At 44.7% G+C, this 25,121-nt stretch overlaps 1 protein-coding gene across 2 annotated transcripts in view; it reads right to left on the bottom strand.

Moving 5' to 3' along the window:
- Nucleotides 1-25,121, bottom strand: part of SLC6A1 (solute carrier family 6 member 1) — a 310,460-nt gene that overhangs the window by 58,239 nt on the left and 227,100 nt on the right. For both annotated transcript variants that reach the window (XM_069736765.1, XM_069736766.1), the window contains one exon: nucleotides 4,049-4,181. In XM_069736765.1, the coding sequence (XP_069592866.1) occupies nucleotides 4,049-4,181 (133 nt within the window). The remainder of the gene's footprint in view (nucleotides 1-4,048; nucleotides 4,182-25,121) is intronic.

Below are 25,121 nucleotides of genomic sequence, written 5' to 3'. Positions count from 1 at the left end.
GATCTCCTGATGGAATGGAGACATGGATAATGTAAACAGGAAAGTCTGTTGTGCAATTTGCGAAGGCAGTGTCACTGGTATGGCTAGCATAACCAGGGGTATTGTGTGCCGTTGGGCGAAGGCTGAGGACATTAAATTTCCCTCCGCCCCAGAATCCACACAAAGCTCGACCATAAAAGTGAAAGGGCCAAAGGCAATTGTCCTCTTGAAAGACAATTTGGAGGAAAACGCTGCTGTGTCTAGTGAACCTCCTCCTACAGTTACTAGATGTGATCGCTTCCCTTGCCGCTGTGGACATTTCTTGGTATAATGTCCTGACTGCTGGCAGACATTACAGGCCATGGGTATTCTAGCTGCCCGAGACTTAGGACCTGTTCGAGAAACCTCCATGGCCTTATAGGGCTTGAACGCCTGAACCGGTGACTCCAGAGGCTTGGCGAAGGTAGGTGCCAGCCGAAACCTCTGCCTACACTGGGCTCGCTCCAACCCTGCCTGTGAAAACAGAGGTCAATGAGAGTGGATATAGATAACAACTTCTTCAGTGTGGCGGGAATCTCCTTAGTGGCCAAGGTGTCCTTCACATGGTCAGCCAGTCCTTTACAGAACACAGTGATAAAGACTTTATCTGGCCACTCCAGCTCAGATGCCAAAGTCCAGGAGTGGATGGAAAAATGACTGACCATAGATGAACCCTGTGTCAATGCCAGCAGTTGGAGCTCTGAATCATGGGTGACATGAGGTCCCAAAAAGACCTGACTCAGAGAGTCCAGAAACCTTGGAGCACTCTGCATCACATGATCCTCATGCTCGCACAGAGGCGTTGCCCACTCCAATGCCCTGCTTGACAATAGGGATACAATAAATCTCACCTTTCCATGGGAAAACGTGCAGCCAGGAGCTCAAGGTGTAAGGCATACTGACTCACGAATCCCCGACACAGCTTACTGTCACCAGTAAACTTATCAGGTAGCAGGAGATGAGATAAGGTCGGAGCAGGGGTGGAAGTGGACAAACTGGCTGCAGCTACGCTAGCGGCCTGAACAGCGACCGCGGTAACATCCACAGCCGAGGTTGCACACTCTAGAGCCGCCAACCTACTCTCCAGCTGTTGGATGTACCAATGTAGATGATGTTAATCATCCATTACAAGCCAGACCCTTGCACTAGTGTAATGTTAGGACTGGCGGAACGCACCAAATAATAATTAGAGCTGTAATAAGGTGCGTTCGCAATCTGGGGTCCACTGTGCAGCTAAGACACCTGCTGCTTGGTAATGACAGACTATATGGTGGTATAATGTGAGTACGCCCATGGGTTAGCTTCACCCAGCATGAAGGAAGCGAACCCTGTTGTGTCACAGGGCCGTGATACCGCACAGAGAGCGCAAGCAAGGCGACACAGAACTCTGCCATAAGAATCAGGGTAAGAGTCCCTCTAGATCTCTTGCGCTCGACACCGCTACTGTGGTGCCAGGGAATCAATTAAACTAAACATTTACCGCACCGGAGTGCGTGCAGCGCCGCTCTGGCAGACGCCACTAACCACCCTAACCCAGGCCAGGAAAGCGCACTATCTGTCGCTGCTAACTAGATTAGTATCTTGTGCTAATGTGCAGGATAGCAATGTCGGGTGCTAGGTAGCTCTACCATTCACAAGCAGGCAACAACACTAGGGATGGGAATGATTCGGAGCTTTCATCTGTCAGCAGGCATTCATCCACACACAAGTTAACAAGTTGTACACTAGCGCATGGCCGAGCGGCCATTTATTATTTATTATTATTTATTATTATAGCGGCATTTTTTCCATGGTGCTTTACATGTGAGGAGGGGTATACATAATAAAAACAGGTACAGTAATCTTGAACAATACAAGTCACAACTGGTACAGGAGGAGAGAGGACCCTGCCCACGAGGGCTCACAATCTACAAGGGATGGGTGAAGACACAGTAGGTGAGGGCAGAGCTGGTCATGCAGTGGTTTGGTTGATCGGTGATTACTGCAGGTTGCAGGCTTGCCGGAAGAGGTAGGTCTTCAGGTTCTTTTTGAAGGTTTCAATGGTAGGTGAAAGTCTGATATGTTGTGGTAGAGAGTTCCAGAGTAGGGGTGATGCGCGAGAGAAATCTTGTATGCAATTGTGGGAAGAGGAGATGAGAGGGGAGTAGAGAAGGAGATCTTGTCAGGATCGGAGGTTGCGTGCAGGAAAGTAAAGGGAGACGAGGTCACAAATGTATGGAGGAGACAGGTTGTGGATGGCTTTGTATGTCGTGGTTATGCTTTTGTACTGGAGTCTCTGGGTAATGGGGAGCCAGTGAAGGGATTGACAGAGGAAAGAGGCCGAGGAATAGCGGGGGGACGGGTGGATTAGTCGAACAGCTGAGTTTAGAATAGATTGGAGGGGTGCGAGAGTGTTCGAGGGGAGGCCACAGAGTAGGAGGTTACAGTAGTTGAGGCGGGAGATGACGAGGGCATGGACTAGGGTTTTTGCAGATTCGTGACTTAGGAATGTATGAATCTGTGAAATATTTTTGAGTTGAAGGTGGCAGGAAGTGGAAAGGGCTTGGATATGCGGTTTGAAGGAGAGATCAGTGTCAAGGATTACCCCGAGGCATCAAGCTTGTGGGACTTGGGAGAGTGGGCAGCCATTTACTGTAATGGATAGGTTTGTTGGGAGGGTCATGTGAGATGGGGGAAAGACAATGAATTCTGTTTTGTCCATGTTAAGTTTTAGAAATCTAGCGGAGAAGAAGGATGAATTAGCGGATAGACATTGAGGGATTCTAGTTAGTAGGGTGGTGATATCTGGTCCAGAGATGTAGATCTGTTTGTCATCAGGATAGAGATGATACTGAAAACCGTGAGATTCTATGAGCTGTCCCAGGCCAAAAGTGTAAATGGAGAAGGGCAGGGGCCCTAGAACTGAACCTTGCGGGTCTCTGACAGATAGGGGGCGAGGTGAGGAGGTGGTGTGTGAATGGGAGACATTGAATGTTCGGTCAGTTAGGTATGACGAGATCCAGGATAAGGCCAAGTCTGTGATGCCAAGGGATGAGAGGGTCTGTAGTAATAGGGAATGGTCCACTGTATCAAAGGCAGAGGACAGATCCAGGAAGAGGAGGATAGAGTAGTGTCGCTTGCTCTTGGCGGTTAATTGGGCCATGCGAACCTTTCATAGTCGTAGCGCTCCGGGACCTTCCTGATGGTCCAATAGGAACTACAACAAGACCTGAGCATGTGGCCCCCGACCTCCAATGGGAGGTCGTCCCGTGGGCATTCTCAGTGTGGGAAAAGCAGGACTTAGTCCCTGAAACGCCTGTTCGCTCCTGATCAGTGCTGGATACAAAGGCAGAGCCTGGAAAGGCAGCAGTACCCAAGTGCACAGTATCAGCTTGAGCCAGAGGCTGGGATCAACGTCTCTGCTGAGCAGGTTCCACTGCAGCTGGAGGGGAATGGGAGACCGCAGTGGACATGGTTCAAGATTCCCCCTTTACAGCGGCGGGATCTCGACACCAAACACGATAAACCCTGTAAAGACGAACCAGAACTGATGAGCAGCAAGAATCCTACATCAGACAAGAAAAGGACAATATTCCTCTCCCAAAACTCATGCAATTGTCTCTTCACTTTCCTGCCATTTACAGCCTGTTGAGAAGAGGAGATGCTACATAATGGTAGACATCATCCTGTCCCAACTTTTTTGTCTTCAATTTCTTAATTACTTATTTTTTCAAATTAAATGGAAAAATGTTTAACGCTCATCTTCACAACATAACATAGAACACATACTGTATGTTTATACGAGATATCCAAATCATTGCCTTCTTGTTCTCTTTACATTTTAAACAGCATCCCAACTTTTTGGGGATTGGGGATGTACATGATAAATATGCATTGGTAGCGTATTTAGTACATTTGTCAACTTTACAAGATGTTGCATAGAATTGATTATAAAACAGAAAATAGAATGACAATGAATGTTTTGATAAAAATGTTCAAGATTAAACTTTTTAACTGAAAGAAAATCACACCGCACAAATTATTATGTTACCTTTCCTGTCCAGCCAACCCCTTTCCAGATGCAAAAGTAGACTAGCACCCATGCAATAGCCAAGGTGATTGCTAGAGGCCATCTTATTTGACCTGGCTTCTCCAAGCCATCTGTCATTTGATGCATGTTACGCCTAAAAAATAAGAGCATACATGTTACTGGTTAAATAGAAAGGAATAGAAATGCATTAGTTTATTAGAAATAGTAATTTATTCTAAATTATGAACAAGCAATCAGACACCAAGAAAGACAAGAATCACAATTTTGTATCTAACAACCGATATCAACCCTTTCATGATGTTGGGATGTTCCATTTTTGTATTTTGGCAATATGGCCATGTGAGAGTTTTTTTTTTTGCTGGACGAGATGTACTTTTGAACAGCACCATTGATTTTTCCATATAGTGTCCTAAAAAATGGAAAAGATATTCCAAGTGCTGTGAAATTGGAAAAAAAATTGTAATTTTACAATTGTTTTTTATTTTATTAACCATGTTCACTAAATGATAAAACCTGACCCGTTATTATGATTCTCCAGATCATTATGAGTTTGCAGATTACAAACACATATAGGTTCTTTTTTACTTAAGTGGTGAAAAAAATTCGAAGTTTGTAAAAAAAAAAAATGGTGCCATATTCTAAGATCTCAAGCCTCTCAATTTTTTGGGATCTGGGGCTAGATAAGGGCTTATTTTTTGAGCACCAAGCTGATGTTTTTATTGATACCATTTTGTGATAGATAGAATGCTTTGATCATCGGTTATTGCATTTTATTAAAATGTTGCGGCAACAAAAAAAACATAATTCTAGTGTTTTTAATTGTTTCCTCGTTACGCCATTTATTGATTGTATTAATTTAGTTTATATTTTGATAGATCGGTCGTTTCTGAACTCAGCCATAACAAATATGTGTTTTTTTATTGTTTTATTTTGCATAAGGCAAAATAAGGGATGTGATTTGAACTTTTATATTTTTTGTATTTTTTTTTATATTTTTCGACTTTTTACTTGCTTCAAAAGTCCCTTTAAGAGTCTCAAAACTGACTTTTTACTTGCTTTAATAGTCCCTTTAAGAGTCTCGAAACTGCAATCATCTGATTGTTTGTGATACACAAAGGAAGGCTTCAGCACTTCTAATTGTAGCAGAAATAATAATCTAATATGAAGGAGATCTGCAATGATAAGAATGGGGGTCTTCTGCAGACCCTTGGCCCTCTAAAACCCATTGGCGCCCTGTGATCATGTGACATGGGCGCCCATAGGCGGAGTTTGTGATGCACTTTCAGTAAGAAGGAGTTCAATATTGCTGTCAGAGATTCACAGAGGCATATAACATGTTAGCATACGTTGATGGATAGCAATTCCACCCGCACCTGTTAGGGGCACATAACAACTCATCAAAACATCTATTTGCCAGAAAAGATGCAGGCTCAGCGCTGGGACATGAACTATGATGAACCTGTACGTCATAGCTTATGAAGGGGTTAAAATCAAATAGTATCTGTAATTGTATTAGCTTTTTCCAGTGCGATCTGTGTGAAAAAATTAAGGGTTTGCTGAACATCAGCCCTAATTGTCATTTAACCCTGAATTTATACTTTACTATTTATTTACAGTACAGACCAACAGTTTGGACACACATTCTCATTTAAAGATTTTTCTGTATTTTCATGACTATGAAAATTGTACATTCACACTGAAGGCATCAAAACTATGAATTAACACATGTGGAATTATATACTTAACAAAAAAGTGTGAAACAACTGAAATTATGTCTTATATTCTACGTTCTTCAAAGTAGCCACCTTCTGCTTTGATGACTGCTTTGCACACTCTTGGCATTCTCTTGATGAGCTTCAAGAGGTAGTAACCGGGAATGGTTTTCACTGCACAGGTGTGCCCTGTCAGGTTTAATAAGTGGGATTTCTTGCCTTATAAATGGGGTTGGGACCATCAGTTGTGTTCTGCAGAAGTCTGGTGAATACAAAACTGATAGTCCTACTGAATAGACTGTTAGAATTTGTATTATGGCAAGAAAAAAGCAGCTAAGTAAGGAAAAACGAGTGCCCATCATTACTTTAAGAAATGAAGGTCAGTCAGTCCGAAAAATTAAGAAAACTTTGGAAGTGTCCCCAAGTGCAGTGGCAAAAGCCATCAAGCTCTACAAAGAAACTGGTTCACATGAGGACCGCCCCAGAAAAGGAAGACAAAGAGTCACCTCTGCTTCTGATAATAAGTTTATCCGAGTCACCAGCCTCAGAAATTGCAGGTTAACAGCAGCTCAGATTAGAGACCAAGTCAATGCCACACAGAGTTCTAGCAGCAGACACATCTCTACAACAACTACAGTTATATGAAAAAGTTTGGTCACCCCTATTAATCTTAAGCTTAATGTTTTATAAAAATTGTTTCTTTTGCAACAGCTATTTCAGTTTCATATATCTAATAATTGTTGGACACAGTAATGTTTCTGCCTTGAAATGAGGTTTATTGTACTAACAGAAAATGTGCAATCTGCATTCAAACAAAATTTGACAGGTGCATAAGTATGGGCACCCCACCAGAAAAGTGACATTAATATTTAGTAGATCCTCCTTTTGCAAAAATAACAGCCTCTAGTCGCTTCCTGTAGCTTTTAATGAGTTCCTTGATCCTGGATGAAGGTATTTTTGACCATTCCTCTTTACAAAACAATTCCAGTTCAGTTAAGTTTGATGGTCACCGAGCATGGACAGCCCTCTTCAAATGATCCCACAGATGTTCAGTGATATTCAGGTCTGGGGACTGGGATGGCCATTCCAGAACAGTGTAATTGTTCCTCTGCATGAATGCCTGAGTAGATTTGGAGCGGTGTTTTGGATCATTGTCTTGCTGAAAGATCCATAGCCTGCGTAACTTCAACTTTGTCACTGATTCATGGACATTATTGTCAAGAATCTGCTGATACTGAGAGGAATCCATGCGTCCCTCAACTTTAACAACATTCCCGATGCCGGCATTGGCCACACAGCCCCAAAGCTTGATGGAATCTCCACCAAATTTTACTGTGGGTAGCAAGTGTTTATCTTGGAATGCTGTGTTTTTGGGCCGCTATGCATAACGCCTTTTTGTATGACCAAACAACTCAATCTTGGTTTCATTAGTCCACAGGACCTTCTTCCAAAAAGAAATGGGCTTCTCCAAATGTGCTTTTGCATACCTCAGCCGACTCGGTTTGTGGCGTGCTTGCAGAAATGGCTTCTTTCACATCACTCTCCCATACAGCTTCTCCTTGTGCAAAGTGCGTTGTATAGTTGACCGATGCACAGTGACACCATCTGCAGCAAGCTGATGCTGCAGCTCTCTGGAGGTGGTCTGAGGATTTTCCTTGACTGATCTCAGCATTCTTCTTCTCTACCTTTCTGATGTTTATCTTGGCCTGCCACTTCTGGCCTTAACAAGAACTGTACCTGTGTTCTTCCATTTCCTTACTATGTTCCTCATAGTGGGAATTGACAGGTTAAATCTCTGAGACAGCTTTTTGTATCCTTCCCCTGAACAACTATGTTGAATAATCTTTGTTTTCAGATCATTAGACAGTTGTTATGAGGAGCCCATGATGCCACTCTTCAGAGGAGATTCAAACAGGAGAACAACTTGCAAGTGACCACTTTAAGTAGCTTTTCTCATGATTGCATACACCTGGCTATGAAGTTCAAAGCTCAATGAGGTTAGAAAACCAAAAAAAGTGCTTTAGTAAGTTAGTAAAAAGTAGGTAGGAGTATTTAAAATAAAAAATGATAAGGGTGCCCATACTTATGCACCTGTCAAATTTTGTTTGAATGCAGATTGCACATTTTTTGTTAGAACAATAAACCTCATTTCAAGGCAGAAACATTACTGTGTACAACAGTTATTAGATATATGAAACTGAAATAGCTGTTGCAAAAAAAAATTTTTTTTATAAAACATTAAGCTTAAGATTAATAGGGGTGCCCAAACTTTTCATATAACTGTATTAAGAGGAGACTTTGTGCAGCAGGCCTTCATGGTAAAATAGCTGCTAGGAAAGCACTGATAAGGACAGGCAACAAGCAGAAGAGACTTGTTTGGGTTAAAGAAAACAAGGAATGGACATTAGACCAGTGGAAATCTGTGCTTTGGTCTGATGAGTCCAAATTTGAGATCTTTGGTTCCAACCACCGAGTCTTTGTGCGATGCAGAAAAGGTGAACGGATGGACTCTTCATGCCTGGTTCCCACCGTGAATCATGGAGGAGGAGGTGTGATGGTGTGGGGGTGCTTTGCAGGTGACACTGTTGGGGATTTATTTAAAATTGAAGGCATACTGAACCAGCATGGCTACCACAGCATCTTGCAGCGGCATGCTATTCCATCTGGTTTGCGTTTAGTTGGACCATCATTTATTTTTCAACAGGACAATGACCCCAAACACACCTCCAGGCTGTGTAAGGGCTATTTGACCATGAAGAAGAGTGATGGGGTGCTACGCCAGATGACCTGGCCTCCACAGTCACCAGACCTGAATCCAATCGAGATGGTTTGGGGTGAGCTGGACCGCAGAGTGAGGGGAAAGGGGCCAACAAGTGCTAAGCATCTCTGGAAACTCCTTCAAGATTGTTGGAAAACAATTCCCGGTGACTACCTCTTGAAGCTCATCATGAGAATGCCAAGAGTGTGCAAAGCAGTCATCAAAGCAAAAGGTGGCTACTTTGAAGAGCCTAGAATATAAGACATATTTTCAGTTGTTTCACACTTTTTTGTTAAGTATATAATTCCACATGTGTTAATTCATAGTTTTGATGCCTTCAGTGTGAATGTACAATTTTCATAGTCATGAAAATACAGAAAAATCTTTAAATGAGAAGGTGTGTCCAAACTTTTGGTTTGTACTGTAAATACCATCAAAGACAGCCCAACGGATGTAGTAGGATTAATGGGTTATATTTCTATTGCTTACATAGTGCCGACACATTTCACAGAGCTTTATATGCATTGCTATCACTCACTTGCCCCATTCGGAGTTAACAATTTAAGCTTCTATTGGTAAGTCTTTGGAACGTGGAATAAAACCAGTGTACCTAGAAGAAGGTCATGCCGACACTGGGATAACATATAAATTACATGCATATGTTGTCTTTAGTTAGATTTTAATCTGAAACATATTAACAAGAGTGGCTCTGTTGGCATCTTCAAGTGAATGGTTAGTCATGCAATATATGGATGCATTGAGTTTGAAAGAGTGAGATCCAATCTTTGCAGCAAATCTCTGCTTTGGTGCATAGTAGGAGTAAAAAGCAATTAATCTGCTCTACAAAATTGATATGTGTTTAAATAGGCAATAGGAAGATGACATAGTTTTCATAAAATTAATACTAAAGGGCACCCCAAAAAAACAACAAAAATACCTATGTAAGTGAACAAAGGGGTTGTCCCTATGGTGATTTTGATGACCTAACCTTTATTGACACCATCAACATCAAATTGGTAGAATTCTGACACATGTCAACCTCATCAATCAGCTGTTATCTACTCATTGAAGCACTCTTAAGAGACTGCCACTGTTGCCTTGCCCCTGGCCTACACAGGTGCACTCAGTACGACCTTTAAACTTGTATAGTTGGTAAAGTAGATCAGGCGAAATTCTAATTTGCCTATTAGTGTGGTTTTTCCTGGGAAATTCGATTCATGGAGAAATGATTCTCAGAGAATTTATTGTCCCTTATTATACTCTGAGATATCAAGATGCCCCAAAGCATAATAAACATAATATGTAAAGAAAAATGAACCCTTATACTCATCTCCCCACTCAACTCTCCAGCTCCTCCGCTCCTCATTGCCACCTGTCATTGCCATCTTTTGGTACTTGCTGCTTGTGCTTAAATCCCCAGTTCACTCACTCTGACCTGGGACTTCTGGCTCTAATAATGCCCTGGAGCATTCTGTGCAACTGTGCAAAAGGTCATGACATCATGACGTGCACCTTGACCTTGCATGTGAATAAGCAGAACCATCAAAGCCAGAAGTTCCAGCTCAGTGTGAAAGGCTGGGGATCACAACATCATGAAGGGATTTCAGTGCTTGTGCCATTAATCAGAAGTTGTGATGAAGAGCACTGGAGGGGTGACAGTGAGGAGCAGAAAAGATGAAGAGCTGAGCGATAAGGTGAGCATTAGTATTTTTTTTACATTTTGATGGCCCTTTGTGGTTCAGAAAGATGGTGGCAAATGTGGATTTTTGAAAAGTAGAATTTAATTCAAATTGAATATATTCATCTCTATGAGTAATACTTATGAAAGAAGAACACCTAGATACTTTGTATATACAATATTTGTGATCTCTCAAGAATAAGATGTTGTATTGGATGATATTGTTTTGTTTATAACTTTGACAGGGACAATGTTAGGGTTGGCAGAACGCACCAAATATATTGTTTATTAAAAGGAATTGGTGCGTTCGCAACCCGGGATCCACCGTGCAGGAAAGTACCTGCTGCTAAATAATGGCGGCTCTATATGGCGGTATATACTAACTCTGTTAGCTTCACAGAGTAACCGCGAGAGGTGAGCTCTGTGCCCTGTTAGACTTTCACAGAGGCACAGGCCAACTACCCAGATGTGAGCAGTGAGTGGTCATGCATGCATACTCAATCTCCTCGCCGGAGGAGCCAGCATTCTAGGGGCTTATTTCAGCCGGGTCCCTGAACACATTTATACACAATCTCCTCGCCGGAGGTGCCAGCATTCTAGGGGCTTATTTCAGCCGGGTCCCTGAACACATACAAACACATGACCACATTGGCGCAAAGCATATAGCAAAAGACGATACTAGCGCATGGCCGTGCGGTCATGCGCAGTTTATATAGTTGCAGCACAGGAAGCTGCTACTGAAGTTTTTGCCCTTTCAGGACCTTCCAGAAGGACCAATGGAAAGTGCTGCAGTACCTGAGCATGTTTTGCCCTTTCAGGACCTTCCAGAAGGACCAATGGAATGTACTGCAGCACCTGAGCATGTGACTGAACATGTGGCCCTCGACCTCCAATGGGAGACCCTGCCCTGGGCATGCTCAGTGTGAGTAAACAAGGACTTAGTCCCAGAGAGGCTCGCTCACCGCAGATCAGTGCAGGGTACCATAGGAAAGCCAGAAAAGGCAGTAGTGACCCTATGCACCGAATCAGCCCCAGCGAGACGCTGGGAGCGACGTCTCCGCTGAGCAGAGCCAACTGCGGCCCATACCGAATGGGAGACCGCAGCAGACACGGATCGAGATTCCCCCTGTGCAGCAGAGGAAACTTGACTCCTAACATTACCCCCCCTCCTAGGGCCCCCCCCCCTCCTTGAGCCTCACTACGCTCAAAAGCTGCGATAAGCAGCGGAGCCCGAATGTGCTCCACAGGCTCCCAGGTTCTATCCTCTGGGCCGTGACCCTTCCAGTCCACCAAATAAAATTTCTTGCCACGTACCACCTTGCACCCCACAATAGCATTCACCTCAAACTCATCCGTGGATGAACCCGATGTCCCAGCAGATGACTCGGAAAACCGGGACAAATGAACGGGCTTTAAGAGGGAAACGTGGAAAGTATCGGTGATACCAAGGCGTGGAGGAATAGCCAAACGGTAGACCACAGGGTTGACCTGTTCCAGAACCTTAAACGGGCCAATGTAGTGAGGAGCAAACGTAGTGGACTCAACTCGCAGCCTGATGTTACGGGCGGAGAGCCACACTAAGTCGCCAGGAGCAAAGACCGGAGCGGGGCGCCGGTGTGTATCAGCCGAAACCCTCATTCTCTCCTTGGAGGCCCGGATGGCATCCTGTGTGCGGTGCCAGATGTCACGTGCCTCCACCGCCCAGTCTGCCACCCTAGAATCGGTGGATGACACGGGCATGGGCACAGGGACACGCGGATGCTGGCCGTAATTAAGGAGAAAAGGAGTTTGACCAGTGGAATCGGCTACGGCGTTGTTCAGGGCAAATTCCGCCCAAGGTAGCAAAGATGCCCAGTCATCCTGCCTAGCAGAGACGAAATGTCGCAAATATGTCACCAGAGTCTGGTTGGTTCTCTCCACCAACCCATTCGTCTCGGGATGGTATGCAGAGGAGAGGTTTAACTCTATGCTGAGTAAACGGCAGAGCTCTCTCCAAAACCGAGATGCGAACTGGGGACCCCGATCGCTGACAATCTTATCAGGCATACCATGCAAACGGAAAACGTGTTTAATGAACAACACCGCCAAGGCCCGTGCTGAGGGTAACCGAGGAAGCGGCACCAAATGCACCATCTTGGAGAAGTGGTCGGTGACAACCCAAATAATGGAGCAGCCACGCGACTTGGGTAGACCCACCACAAAGTCCATCCCGACCATCTCCCAGGGCCTGTCTGCCACCGGTAGAGGGTAAAGCAACCCAGCAGGCCGTTGCCGAGGAGACCGATTCTGGGCGCAAGAAACGCACGCCTGAATATAGTCCTTGACATCTCGGGCCATATGCGGCCACCAGTATGTTCTCGCCAAAAGCTCAGATGTCCTCTTGGTCCCAAAATGCCCACCCACTCTGGAGGAGTGAGCCCAAGAGAGAACCTCCGGTCGCAAGTTAGCTGGTACGAAAGTCTTGCCCGGGGGCACAGACTCTAGCGAAACCGGAGCTACAGTTCTCAGGCTCTCAGAAGGGACAATAAGCCGAGGCTCCTCCTCCTCCGATGACACCACGGAGTGGGAGAGAGCGTCAGCACGAACGCTCTTCTCCCCGGAGAGGAAATGAAGAGTAAAATGGAACCGGGAGAAGAACAGGGACCATCTAGCCTGACGAGAATTCAGCCGCTGGGCCATTTGCAGATACACCAAGTTCTTGTGGTCAGTGAAGACTTGGAAGGGAAAGCGAGCTCCCTCCAAGAGATGTCTCCACTCCGAAAAAGCCAACTTCATGGCCAGCAACTCCCTGTCCCCGATGGAATAATTCCTATCCGCTGGTGTGAAGGTCTTGGAGAAGAAGAAGCAAGGGTGCCTCCGACCTTAAGCATCCTTTTGGAAAAGGACTGCTCCAGCACCAACGGATGAGGCATCCACCTCCAAGATAAATGGCTTATCAACATCGGGGCGATGTAGGATGGGAGCGCTAGCGAAGTGTGACTTGATTGAGAGAAAGGCTTTGGAGACCTCCTCTGACCACAACTTGGGATTTGCTCCCTTCTTGGTGAGGGCAACCAAGGGAGCTACCAAAGTTGAGAAGTGTGGAATGAACTGGCGATAGTAATTAATGAACCCCATAAAGCGCTGCACCGCTTTAAGAGAATGGGGTTCTTGCCAGTCCATTACAGCCTGTAGCTTGGCAGGATCCATAGCCAAACCCTGGGCAGAGATGATATAACCAAGGAAAGGCAAGGACTCCTGCTCAAACACACACTTCTCCAACTTGGCGTAGAGGGAGTTTGCCCGTAAGAGGTCGAAGACTTTGCGAACATCTCTCCGATGGGAGTCAATATCTGGAGAGAAGATGAGAATATCATCCAGATAGACTACGACCGAGGTGGTGAGCATATCCCGGAAGATGTCGTTCACAAAGTCTTGGAAAACGGCTGGGGCATTACAGAGCCCGAAGGGCATCACCAGATATTCATAGTGCCCATCCCTGGTGTTAAAAGCTGTCTTCCATTCATCCCCCTCACGGATGCGAATCAGGTTGTAAGCACCCCACAGATCTAACTTTGTAAATACCCTCGCTCCCCGTAGCCTATCAAACAGCTCAGATATCAGGGGAAGTGGGTACTTGTTCTTAACGGTGATGGCGTTAAGACCCCTGTAGTCTATGCATGGACGTAAGTCTCCAGTCTTCTTCTGTACGAAGAAGAACCCTGCCCCTGCCGGTGACACTGACTTCCTAATGAATCCTCTTGCCAGATTCTCCTGGATGTACTGGGACATTGCCTCCGTCTCCGGGAGAGATAACGGATAGACTCGACCCCGGGGAGGCTCAGCACCAGGCAAGAGGTCAATAGGACAGTCACAGGGGCGGTGAGGCGGAAGGGTCTCCGCAGCTCTTTTGGAGAACACGTCTGCATAGGGCCAATAGTGCTTGGGGAGAGAGGAAAGATCTGCGGGTACCTGTGTAGTAGCAACCTGAACGCAGTCCCTCAGATATCTACCCTCGCAAGATTTACTCCAACCCAAAATTCTCCCAGAGGACCACTCAATATGAGGAGAATGGTAGCGAAGCCATGGTATCCCCAACAGGACCTCATCAATTCCCTCAGGAATGACTAATAGGGAGATTATCTCCTGATGTGATGGAGACACAGATAGCGTGAAAGGAATGGTTTGGTGAGTAATCTGTGAAGGTAGTGTTGACCCTTTTACCACTCGAACGGTTACCGGCTTGGCGAGCATCACCAAGGGTATTGCGTGACGCTGGGCAAAAGCGGAAGACATAAAGTTACCCTCTGCCCCAGAATCCACGCATAGCTCAACCATAAGAGTGGATGGGCCTATGGTAATTGTCCCCTTGAAGGACAACTTTGAGGCAAACGTCGCCGTGTCTAGTGTACCTCCTCCAACTGCCACTAGACGCTGACGTTTCCCCGACCGCTGAGGACCCTTGGAGGCAAGGTGTCCTGACTGCTGGCAAACATGATGGACCTTAGGTGCACGAGCAGACTGAGACTTGGATCCCGCTCGTGTCACCTCTAAGGCCTCATGTGACTCGGATGCCTGGACTGGAGATTCCAAAGGTTTGGCGAAGGTGGGAGCCAGCCGAAACCTCTGCCTACACTGGGCTCGCTCCAACCTCCGCTCGTTAAAACGGAGGTCAATACGAGTAGATACGGCTATGAGTTCCTCCAGTGTGGCGGGAATCTCCCTAGTGGCCAAAGCATCCTTCACATGGTCAGCCAGCCCCCTCCAAAATACGGGAATGAGGGTTTTATCTGGCCATTCCAACTCAGACGCTAATGTCCGGAAGTGAACAGCAAAATGGCTGACCATGGTTGAACCCTGAGTCAAAGCCAGCAGTTGGAGCGCTGTATCATGGGTGACTTGAGGTCCTAAAAAGACCTGTTTCAGAGTGTCCAGAAACCTAGGAACACTCCGCACCACATGATCATTGCGCTCCCACAGCGGCGTAGCCCACTCCAACGCTCTGTCCGACAGGAGAGAGATTATGAATCCCACCTTTGCCCGCTCAGTAGGGAAACGTGCAGCCAGAAGCTCGAGGTGTATACCACATTGGCTCACGAAACCCCTACAGGACTTACTGTCCCCAGAGTATCTCTCAGGCAAAGGAAGGTGAGATAGGGTCGGAACAGAGGTGGCAGTGGGTAAAGCTGCTGCAGCCACGCTAGCAGCCTGAACAGCTATTGCGGTAACATCCGCCGCCAAGGTTGCACGCTCAAGAGACGCCAACCGGCCCTCCAGCAGCTGGATGTACCCCTGCAATCGCTGTTCATCCGCCATTACTTAGCCAGATCCTGGCGCTAGTATAGTGTTAGGGTTGGCGGAACGCACCAAATATATTGTTTATTAAAAGGAATTGGTGCGTTCGCAACCCGGGATCCACCGTGCAGGAAAGTACCTGCTGCTAAATAATGGCGGCTCTATATGGCGGTATATACTAACTCTGTTAGCTTCACAGAGTAACCGCGAGAGGTGAGCTCTGTGCCCTGTTAGACTTTCACAGAGGCACAGGCCAACTACCCAGATGTGAGCAGTGAGTGGTCATGCATGCATACTCAATCTCCTCGCCAGAGGAGCCAGCATTCTAGGGGCCTATTTTAGCCGGGTCCCTGAACACATTTATACACAATCTCCTCGCCGGAGGTGCCAGCATTCTAGGGGCTTATTTCAGCCGGGTCCCTGAACACATACAAACACATGACCACATTGGCGCAAAGCATATAGCAAAAGATGATACTAGCGCATGGCCGTGCGGTCATGCGCAGTTTATATAGTTGCAGCACAGGAAGCTGCTACTGAAGTTTTTGCCCTTTCAGGACCTTCCAGAAGGACCAATGGAAAGTGCTGCAGTACCTGAGCATGTTTTGCCCTTTCAGGACCTTCCAGAAGGACCAATGGAATGTACTGCAGCACCTGAGCATGTGACTGAACATGTGGCCCACGACCTCCAATGGGAGACCCTGCCCTGGGCATGCTCAGTGTGAGTAAACAAGGACTTAGTCCCAGAGAGGCTCGCTCGCCGCAGATCAGTGCAGGGTACCATAGGAAAGCCAGAAAAGGCAGTAGTGACCCTATGCACCGAATCAGCCCCAGCGAGACGCTGGGAGCGACGTCTCCGCTGAGCAGAGCCAACTGCGGCCGATACCGAATGGGAGACCGCAGCAGACACGGATCGAGATTCCCCCTGTGCAGCAGAGGAAACTCGACTCCTAACAGACAATACAGGCAGGAAAGAGTTACTGCTTAGCACGCAGAGAGTTCTAGACATGGGGAGATCGGAAGCAGTATAGTTGATATGGGGAGGCTTTCTAGTTGGGTGTCCCAGTTCAAGGCTGCAATGTGAGAGGGAGACCACAACTGTAATAGGAAGTAATTGGAGATAGAGTGTCAGAGTTTTTCTAAAGGTACCGTCATGCTCAGCGACGCTGCAGCGATATAGACAACGAGCCGATCGCTGGAGCGTCGCTGTTTAGGTCGCTGTAGAGACGTCAAACACAGCAACTCCAGAACGATGCAGGAGCGATCCAATGACGTAATGGCGACTCACTTATCGTTCTCGCTGGTTGTTAGCTCCATGTAAAACATTTCTGGCATCGTTGCTTTTGCTGTCCAACACGACGATACACGCCGACCTGACGACGAAATAAAGTTCTGGACTTCTAGCTCCGACCAGCGATGGCACAGCGGGATCCAGATTGCTGCTGCGTGTCAAACACAACGAGATCGCTATCCAGGACGCTGCAACGTCAAGGATCGTTGTCGTTCTCGTTGCAAAGTTGCTGAGTGTGAAGGTACCTTTAGAAGAGATTGGATCTTCAGAGAATTGCAACCATTGAGAGAAAAAGAGAACGGGATGGTTCAGTTGAGAGAACCATCTGGGAGCTAAAGGGAGCTTTTAAGCTAGCCTTCCTTGAAGAATAAGTTGGGACCGGGAGGGTTGGCTGAGTCTAAGGATTTGCAGTGAACAGATACTGGGCTTACTTGGCTGGGACACTGTAGAATTGCATTGAAGACATATTGTAGAGATAGATAGACATATAGCCAAAAGAAAAAATGTGGACCCAGATGTGCTACAGTATTTTGTGAACCTGAACTGCAGCTGTTAAATATTGTACCACCAACTGCAACCATCAGGTTATTACTTTTGTTTCAAACAGAGGCATGGAGCCTGCCTGATGTTACCTGTATTCATGTTCATCTGAATTCTGCATTAAAGAAAGATTTTATTTTTTAAGATCAGAGTCTTTCCTGTTATTCTGCAATTACTGCATCCCAAGAACTACTCCACCCAAAAGTATATGGCCACCTTGGGAGCAGTAACAAGCAGAAGAAGCCCTACACATGCCTGAGAGCAATGCTTGATGCTTTTAGGCACAATTACATATCTTGTCCAGTCGACCCCTTATCCCTATATATTAGTAAGTGCCACAAAATCAAGTTCCCAACACATTTGTTAAAATAAAGGCCCTGAATACACCAGGAAACTGGTGTAAAATGCTTTGAAAAATCACAAAGTGCTTGCACAACTTGAAGCTGTGCAAAAATTTGGTGACTTTTGAAAATTTTACGCCAATTTCACACAGCTTGGGTTGGATGGGGATGGGATGGCGCAACCTGTGGCATAACTTTAGTCACAAATCCAGCACCCCTTAATGAATCAAGCGCTTCTTAAAGTACCATTACACTAAACGACTTACCAACGATCATGACCAGCGATACGACCTGTGGTAAGTCTGTGTGTTGTTGCTGGGGAGCTGTCACACAGACAGCTCTCTCCAGCGACCAACGATCAGGGGAAAGACTTCGACATCGTTGAAACTGTCTTCAACGATGCTGAAGTCCCCGGGTAATCAGGATAAACATCGAGTTACTAAGCGCAGGGCCGCGCCTAGTAACCCAATATTTACCCTGGTTACCATTGTAAAAGTAAAAAAAAACAAACAGTACATACTCACATTCCGATGTCTGTCACGTCCCCCGGCGTCCACAAGGTTAAAACTGCTTTCGGCAGGAGCGCTGCTAATTCACGCGCTGCTGCCGAGAGCTTTCTCTGCACTGTGTCAGTGCCGGTCATAAAGCAGCGGTGACGTCACCGCTGTGCTTTGCTTTACATCCGGCCGGTGCTGACACAGTGCAGGGAAAGCTCTCGGCAGCAGCGCGTGCATTAGCAGCGCTCCTGCCGAAAGCAGTTTTAACCCTGTGGACACCGGGGGACGTGACAGACATCGGAATGTGAGTATGTACTGTTTTTTTTTTTTTACTTTTACAATGGTAACCAGGGTAAATATCGGGTTATTAAGTGCGGCCCTGCACTTAGTAACCTGATATTTACCCTGGTTACCAGTGAACACATCGCCGGTTCAGTGATGACAGCGGGTGATCAGCGACCAAAAAAGGTCCTGATCATACCCAGCGACCAACGATCTCCCAGCAGGGGCCTGATCGTTGGTCGCTGTCACGCTTAACGATTTCGTTAACGATATCGTTGCTACGTCACAAAAAGCAACGATATCGTTAACGAAATCGTTATATGTGAAGGTACCTTAACTCCATCACTCCCCCTAATCAAGATTGAAGTGATCTACCCCAGTCTTGATGAATTCGGTCCAATGTTGTCAAAAATGAAATAAATAAAATAATGACAAATCAAAAAATGAATGAATAATAAAACTTAAAAAAAAAATTGAAAATTGAAAGGAATAATATGTACAGTGTATACTACTTTTACACAATAGGGTTTCCCTGGCTACAATGAAAATACACAGTGAAAACAGCAATATATTTGTCAAGTGATGCCAAGCTGATATCTAGTCTATAGATGACACTACAGTACATAAAAGCATACTCCACACATAAATTATTACTGTTGAGTAGTAAATATAAAAAGCTCTTAAGTCAAAGTGTTAACATTAACTCAACTTGAAGCAACCGATTAAGTGGCAGGACAAACTGCTCAGATAAAACTGTCAGCGGGCACCAGGAAGAGGAGGGATGAATAACCCACTTGTAGAGAGACATGTGCACACAGGATGCCTTCAGAGGTGATGCAGATAAAGGAGCTGGGTACCGCTGAGGCACTAAGAGGATCATTTTCTTTAATTCATAAATGAAAAGAACTCATTCTGTCAGATATCACACAAAATAGGAGCCATGCAATTATGGAAAGTAAAGCCTATTAAGCCTGTCACCTGAATGTATGCCACTTTCTTTCTCTAATGAACAACTCATGTAGTTAAACAATTCTTCCTTAACTATACAGTCTATTTACCGTTGAATGGGTTATCCAGACTGAGGGTACAGGTAAGCAGTCATTCCATGTGACTGCAGACTTGTGAATCCTCATATGGAGCACACTGTGCACTGTGAGAATTCTTTGGTGCCAGGAGCCAAGGCAAACACATACGATTTGCATACATGCTGTCATGTGTCAACTAGACGCGCTCGATCTCGCTCAATGCAAGTCTATTGCGTGAGGCCGCACAAGTCTAGTTGGAGTGTGGTTGAAACTATGCAAATCTCGCGCTTCTGGTACGGGACCAGATGTGAGGATTCACAAGTATGCAGTCATATAGAGTGACTGCAGACTTACACCCCAAGGTTGGACAACCCCTTTATTTACAATAGCAGAAAAACATAACATACTGTTGAGATTTGAGAGATCAAAAGGACACAAAAAACAAAGGTCAACAGTAGAGTTGAGCAAATCTTCCGAATTCGATGAAGACATATGGGATTCATTCTGTGGGCGGTGTGGTATTCGATTCATAGTGATCGTATTTGGTGTAAATCGAATCTGCTTAGAAGGTTAAAAATAAACTCTTATTCTTACCTTTCCACTGCCCTCCGCATACCTGTCCCACTGGGTGAACAGAGCAGGGAGACAAAATGGGACTGTTATGGGAAAGGCTGAGGAGAAGTGAGCAAAAAGTTCAATTATTTTTAACCCCCTTCCCAGCTCTCAGAACACAGAAAAAAATGTGGCTAGATAGCCCCCATATTTACAGGATGTTCGCAAAGCAAATGCCTACTGAAAATTACATCTCTTTCACATAGGTTGAGATATCGTTGCAGGCGGCTGGGTTAAACACAGGCCAGCAAGATTGTCATGCAATCAAGACAAGACACAAGAGCACTAGGGGAGGTAAGTACAGTGACTTTTTTATTCTAAACTTTGCACAAAAGTTTTTTTTATAAGACATGCAGATTTTGTTTTGGATTTGCAAATAATCTACAACAAGTCTTCAACATATGGGGTTTGTTTGAATTCCCTATCAAGCTCTGCAGGGAAAATCTGCAACGAATCTGCAATAATACACAACGCCGAATAGTAAAATCCACACTCAGTTTCTTATACTCTCAGCCATTTTGCTGCTACGGTATTATGCTCCAGATTTTCTGCCTGGATATACATTAAAAAATTATTACTTATAGTTATACTGTACTAACCAATTGTATTTACCATTTTCAATTCATGAGTTACAAACATGACACAATTAAATAATCACATGTTGAATATATAAATATAGTTGACAAAAGTTTGTAGAGCTTGGAATTGAATGAATGAGATTTAGACGGGAATAATAATCATTATTTTTTATATAGCGCTAACATATTCCGCAGCGCTTTACAGTTTGCACACATTATCATCACTGTCCCCGATTGGGCTCACAATCTAGAATTCCTATCAGTATGTCTTTGGAATGTGGGAGGAAACCGGAGTACCCGGAGGAAACCCACGCAAACACGGAGAGAACATACAAACTCTTTGCAGATGTTGTCCTGGGTGGGATTAGAACCCAGGACCCCAGCGCTGCAAGGCTGTAGTGCTAACCACTGCGCCACCGTGCTGCCCTGATGTGTTAGTAGCTGTGTGGTTGAAAGGAATCTGCAGGAGGAGTTGGAAATGCAAAAATAAAAAAAAGTGATACAAAAATAAATTTGGACAAATGACAGAGAAGTCTCAAAAGAAATTGATATAGAAAAGCAACAGAAATGACAGTAAGAATGAGGTACATGGAAGAAAAAAGGATGAAAGAGGAATGGCTGAACGACGAATGAAGGAGATAAAGGTCGAAAGAAAAAAGGAAGAAAAAAGGGAGAAATAGGAATGGCTGAACGACGAATGAAGGAGAAAAAGGTGGCCACACACCTTAGAAACCTGTAGACCAAACATATTTTAGGGGTCTTTCAGTGGTTACATCATTTTAGGCCACTACCTTACTGACAATTTTATTCTCTACAATGACAAGATTTGCTGGGAAAGACTCAGGAGGACCCCAAACACATTAGCAGGCTGTAGAGTTTGGCTGATCTCATATATATAATGGTCTTCTAAAGATGACGAAAAGCTGAATGTTGAATTAATGAAACTAGGTTCCATTGTGGAGGAATTAACTCTTGAATTAACAAGCATCAATGGCAAATTTAACGACCAAGGAGTCTGTTTCTTGATTATATTTATAAGCTCTTCTGGATTGCACCTGAAAGACCTTACAGAAAACCAAAAGAGCAGTTAAGCTTCTTGACTGGGCGTCTGTCTGAAAGGTGTGGCAAGACCAAACTATAAAAAAGAGACTGTGGCTTAGGCCATGTGCACAGCCCAGTATTTGGTCAGTATATTGCGTCAGTATTTTTAAGCCGAAACAGGAGTCAACAGTCAGAGAACATATATAATAGGAACACGTCACCACTTCTGCATTTTTCACCCACTCCTGATTTTGGCTTACAAATACTGATGTAAAATACTGACCAAATACTGACCATGTGAACGTGGCCTTAGAAAGAGGGGAGATAACCATCATTGTATAGCTTGCGACTATCTAAGCAACGGGATGAAGCAGGACTGACAAGGGTAGATACCAGCATATCTAAAGTTATCACTAGAAAAGCAAGCTCAATTGAAGACATGATGGAAACAAGACATTACAATATTCAGTGTCTCTGAAAGAGCAATCAAGTGGCAATTATCCATTGATACTGAGGTTTACAGATATTTTCCACAGAGCTCCAGAGCATATCCGAATAAGCTGCAGTGTAATTCACATAATGAAACAGATGCTGGACTTTTATTTATTTTTTTAAACATACAGATTGGATTACTGGATTACAGAGGGTTTGGTTGCTTTATAATCCACGTGCTTGAGAAGAAAAGATTAATTCAATGAATGTGCCTTATAACCGGATGTAGCTCAGTATTGTTTAGTTTCTAAGCCATTGGCGGACCTTTCGTACATTATACTCTCACAAATATGGCCACATGTTTTGATGATGACTAATTTTTTAAGCAAAAGTTGTTTCTCTTCCAGATCTTGGACTAGAAGACATTTTTTTCCCGACATAGCTGGTGTTAAGAATTAGTCCTCATTAACCCAACAGTTTTTCATATACAAGCGATAGGTATGCTTTTCATGCACTCATACCTAAAATAATGTAGACATGACCATCTTGATCCCAATGTCAGATCAAAACCAGCAATGCAAGACTACGGGTCCGTGAAAAAAATGGACAGAACTTGGATGTCCTCTGAGTGTGGTCTGATTTTCTCGGACTGTTACATAGTAGAAGGTGGAGATGCTTTTTTTCGCATTCAAAGAAAATCTGATGAAAATTAAACCAAACTCTTATGAAAATCTGATGAATATTAGTGATGAAACTTGGTCCGTTTTGCTCATGCTTGAAAAACTGATTTGTGAATGAGGCCTTAGAACTGCGATGCTATGAGTAAAAGTTAAAACGATACCACAAAAAATCTAAGGTTTATGAATGAGCTTTACGAATAATACTTATACAGGAGGTTGCAAGAATATGAGGATGGGGGTGGAAGGGCTGAAAGTAATTAAATGTATTATTTTCTCTCCCTTTTTTTCTTAAATTCATGCTTTTTAGCAATTTCTTTCATGGCCATTCCCTGTTGAGTGACAAGAGGTCAAGATTTAAGCTTCGAAAGGTAAAAGCGGTAAAAGCTGAGAACTGTTACGATTCCTCTTATGATAGTGTTAACCCCTTCAAGACGCAGCCCTTTTTCGTTTTTGCGTTTTCGTTTTTCACTCCCATCCTTCCCAGAGCCATAACTTTTGTATTTTTCTGGCAATATGGCCATGTGAAGGCTTGTTTTTGCAGGACCAGTTGTACATTTTAATGTCATTATTGGTGTTACCATGTCTTGTACTAGAAAACGGGAAAAAAATTCCAAGTGTGGTGAAATTGCAAAAAAAAGTGCAGTCCCACACTTGTTTTTTGCTTGGCTTTTTTGCTAGGTTCACTAAATGCTAAAACTGACCTGTTATTATGATTCTCTAGGTCATTTCGAGTTCATAGACACCAAACATGTCTAGGTTATTTTTTATATAAGTGGTGAAAAAAAATTCCAAACTTTGCTAAAAAAAAATAAATTGCTCAATTTTTCCGTTACCCGTAGCGTTTTCGTTTGGGACATCGGGTCGGTTGAGGGCTTATTTTTTGTGTGCTGAGCTGAAGTTTTTAATGATACCACTTCTGTGCATATACGTTCTTTTGATCGCCCGTTATTGCATTTAAATGCAATGTCGAGGCATCCAAAAAAACATAATTCTGGCGTTTTGAATTTTTTTCTCGCTACGCTGTTTAGTGATCAGGTTAATCCTTTTTTTAATTGATAGATCGGGCGATTCTGAACGCGGAGATACCAAATATGTGTAGGTTTGATTTTTTTATTGTTTTATTTTGAATGGAGTGAAAGGGGGGTGATTTAAACTGTTATTTATTTATTTTTTCATTATTTTTAAAACTTTTTTTTACTTTTGCCATGCTTCAATATGGAGGCTAGAAGCTGGCATAGCCTGATCGGCTCTGCTACATAGAAGTGATCCTCAGATCGGTCCTATGTAGCTGAATTACAGGCTTGCTATGAGCGCAGACCAGAGGGTGGCGCTCATAGAAATCCGGCATCAACAACCATGGAGACCTCTGGTTGTTATGCCGACGCATCGCTGACCCCTGATCATGTGACTGAGGTCGGCGATGCGCATTTTCGGCAAAATGCGGCAGTTAAATGCTGATGTCAGAGTTTGACAGCGGCATTTAACTAGTTAATAGGGGCGGGTGGATCGTGATTCCACCTGCCTCTATTGCACGCACATGTTAGCTGTTCAAAACAGCCCACATCAAAGGGGAGACACGACATGCGCCGTACTAGTACGGCATATGTCATGAAGGGGTTAAAGAAGATCCTGAGACTGCCTGTTAGGGCTAGCGGAACGCACCAAATAATTAGAAAGATGGTATAAGGTGCGTTTGCAGCCAGGGGTCCACCGTGCAGAGATGGAAGCTGCTGCTGAGTAATGACAGACTATATGGCGGTATAATATGGATACACACACGCGTTAGCTTCACCGGGTATGAAGGAACTGAACCCTGTTGCGTCACAAGACCACGGTACTGCATAAAGCGTGCAAGCAAGGAGTCACAGAACTTTGTCCCAAGACTCAGGGAAAGAGTTCCTATAGACCTCTTGCTCTCGACACAGCTACACACGTTACCTAGTATACACTAGCGCATGGCCGAGCGGCCATGCGAACCTTTTATAGCAGCAGTGCTATGGGACCTTCCAGAAGGTACAATAGGAGCCGCAACAGGACCCGAGCATGTGACCCCGACCTCCAATGGGAGGTCGTCCCGTGCGCATGCTCAGTATGGAGAAAGCAGGACTTAGTCCCAAAAAGTCTTGCTCGCTGCTGATCAGTGCTGCCTAGAAAGGCAGAACTTGGAACCAGTTGCACAGTATCAGCTGAGCCAGATGCTGGGACTGATGTCTCCACTGAGCAGGCTCCACTGTGGCTGGAGAAGAATGGGAGTCCGCAGCGGGGATGTTTCAAGATTCCCCCTGTGCAGAGGTGGGAACTCGACACCTAACACTGCCCAATAAATTGAATG

Source organism: Ranitomeya imitator, chromosome 8, assembly GCF_032444005.1.
Source record: "Ranitomeya imitator isolate aRanImi1 chromosome 8, aRanImi1.pri, whole genome shotgun sequence".
In the NCBI taxonomy this organism is placed as follows: domain Eukaryota; kingdom Metazoa; phylum Chordata; class Amphibia; order Anura; family Dendrobatidae; genus Ranitomeya; species Ranitomeya imitator.
The sequence above is the reverse complement of the archived record's forward strand: the minus strand, read 5'-3'. Positions and strand labels throughout refer to the sequence as shown.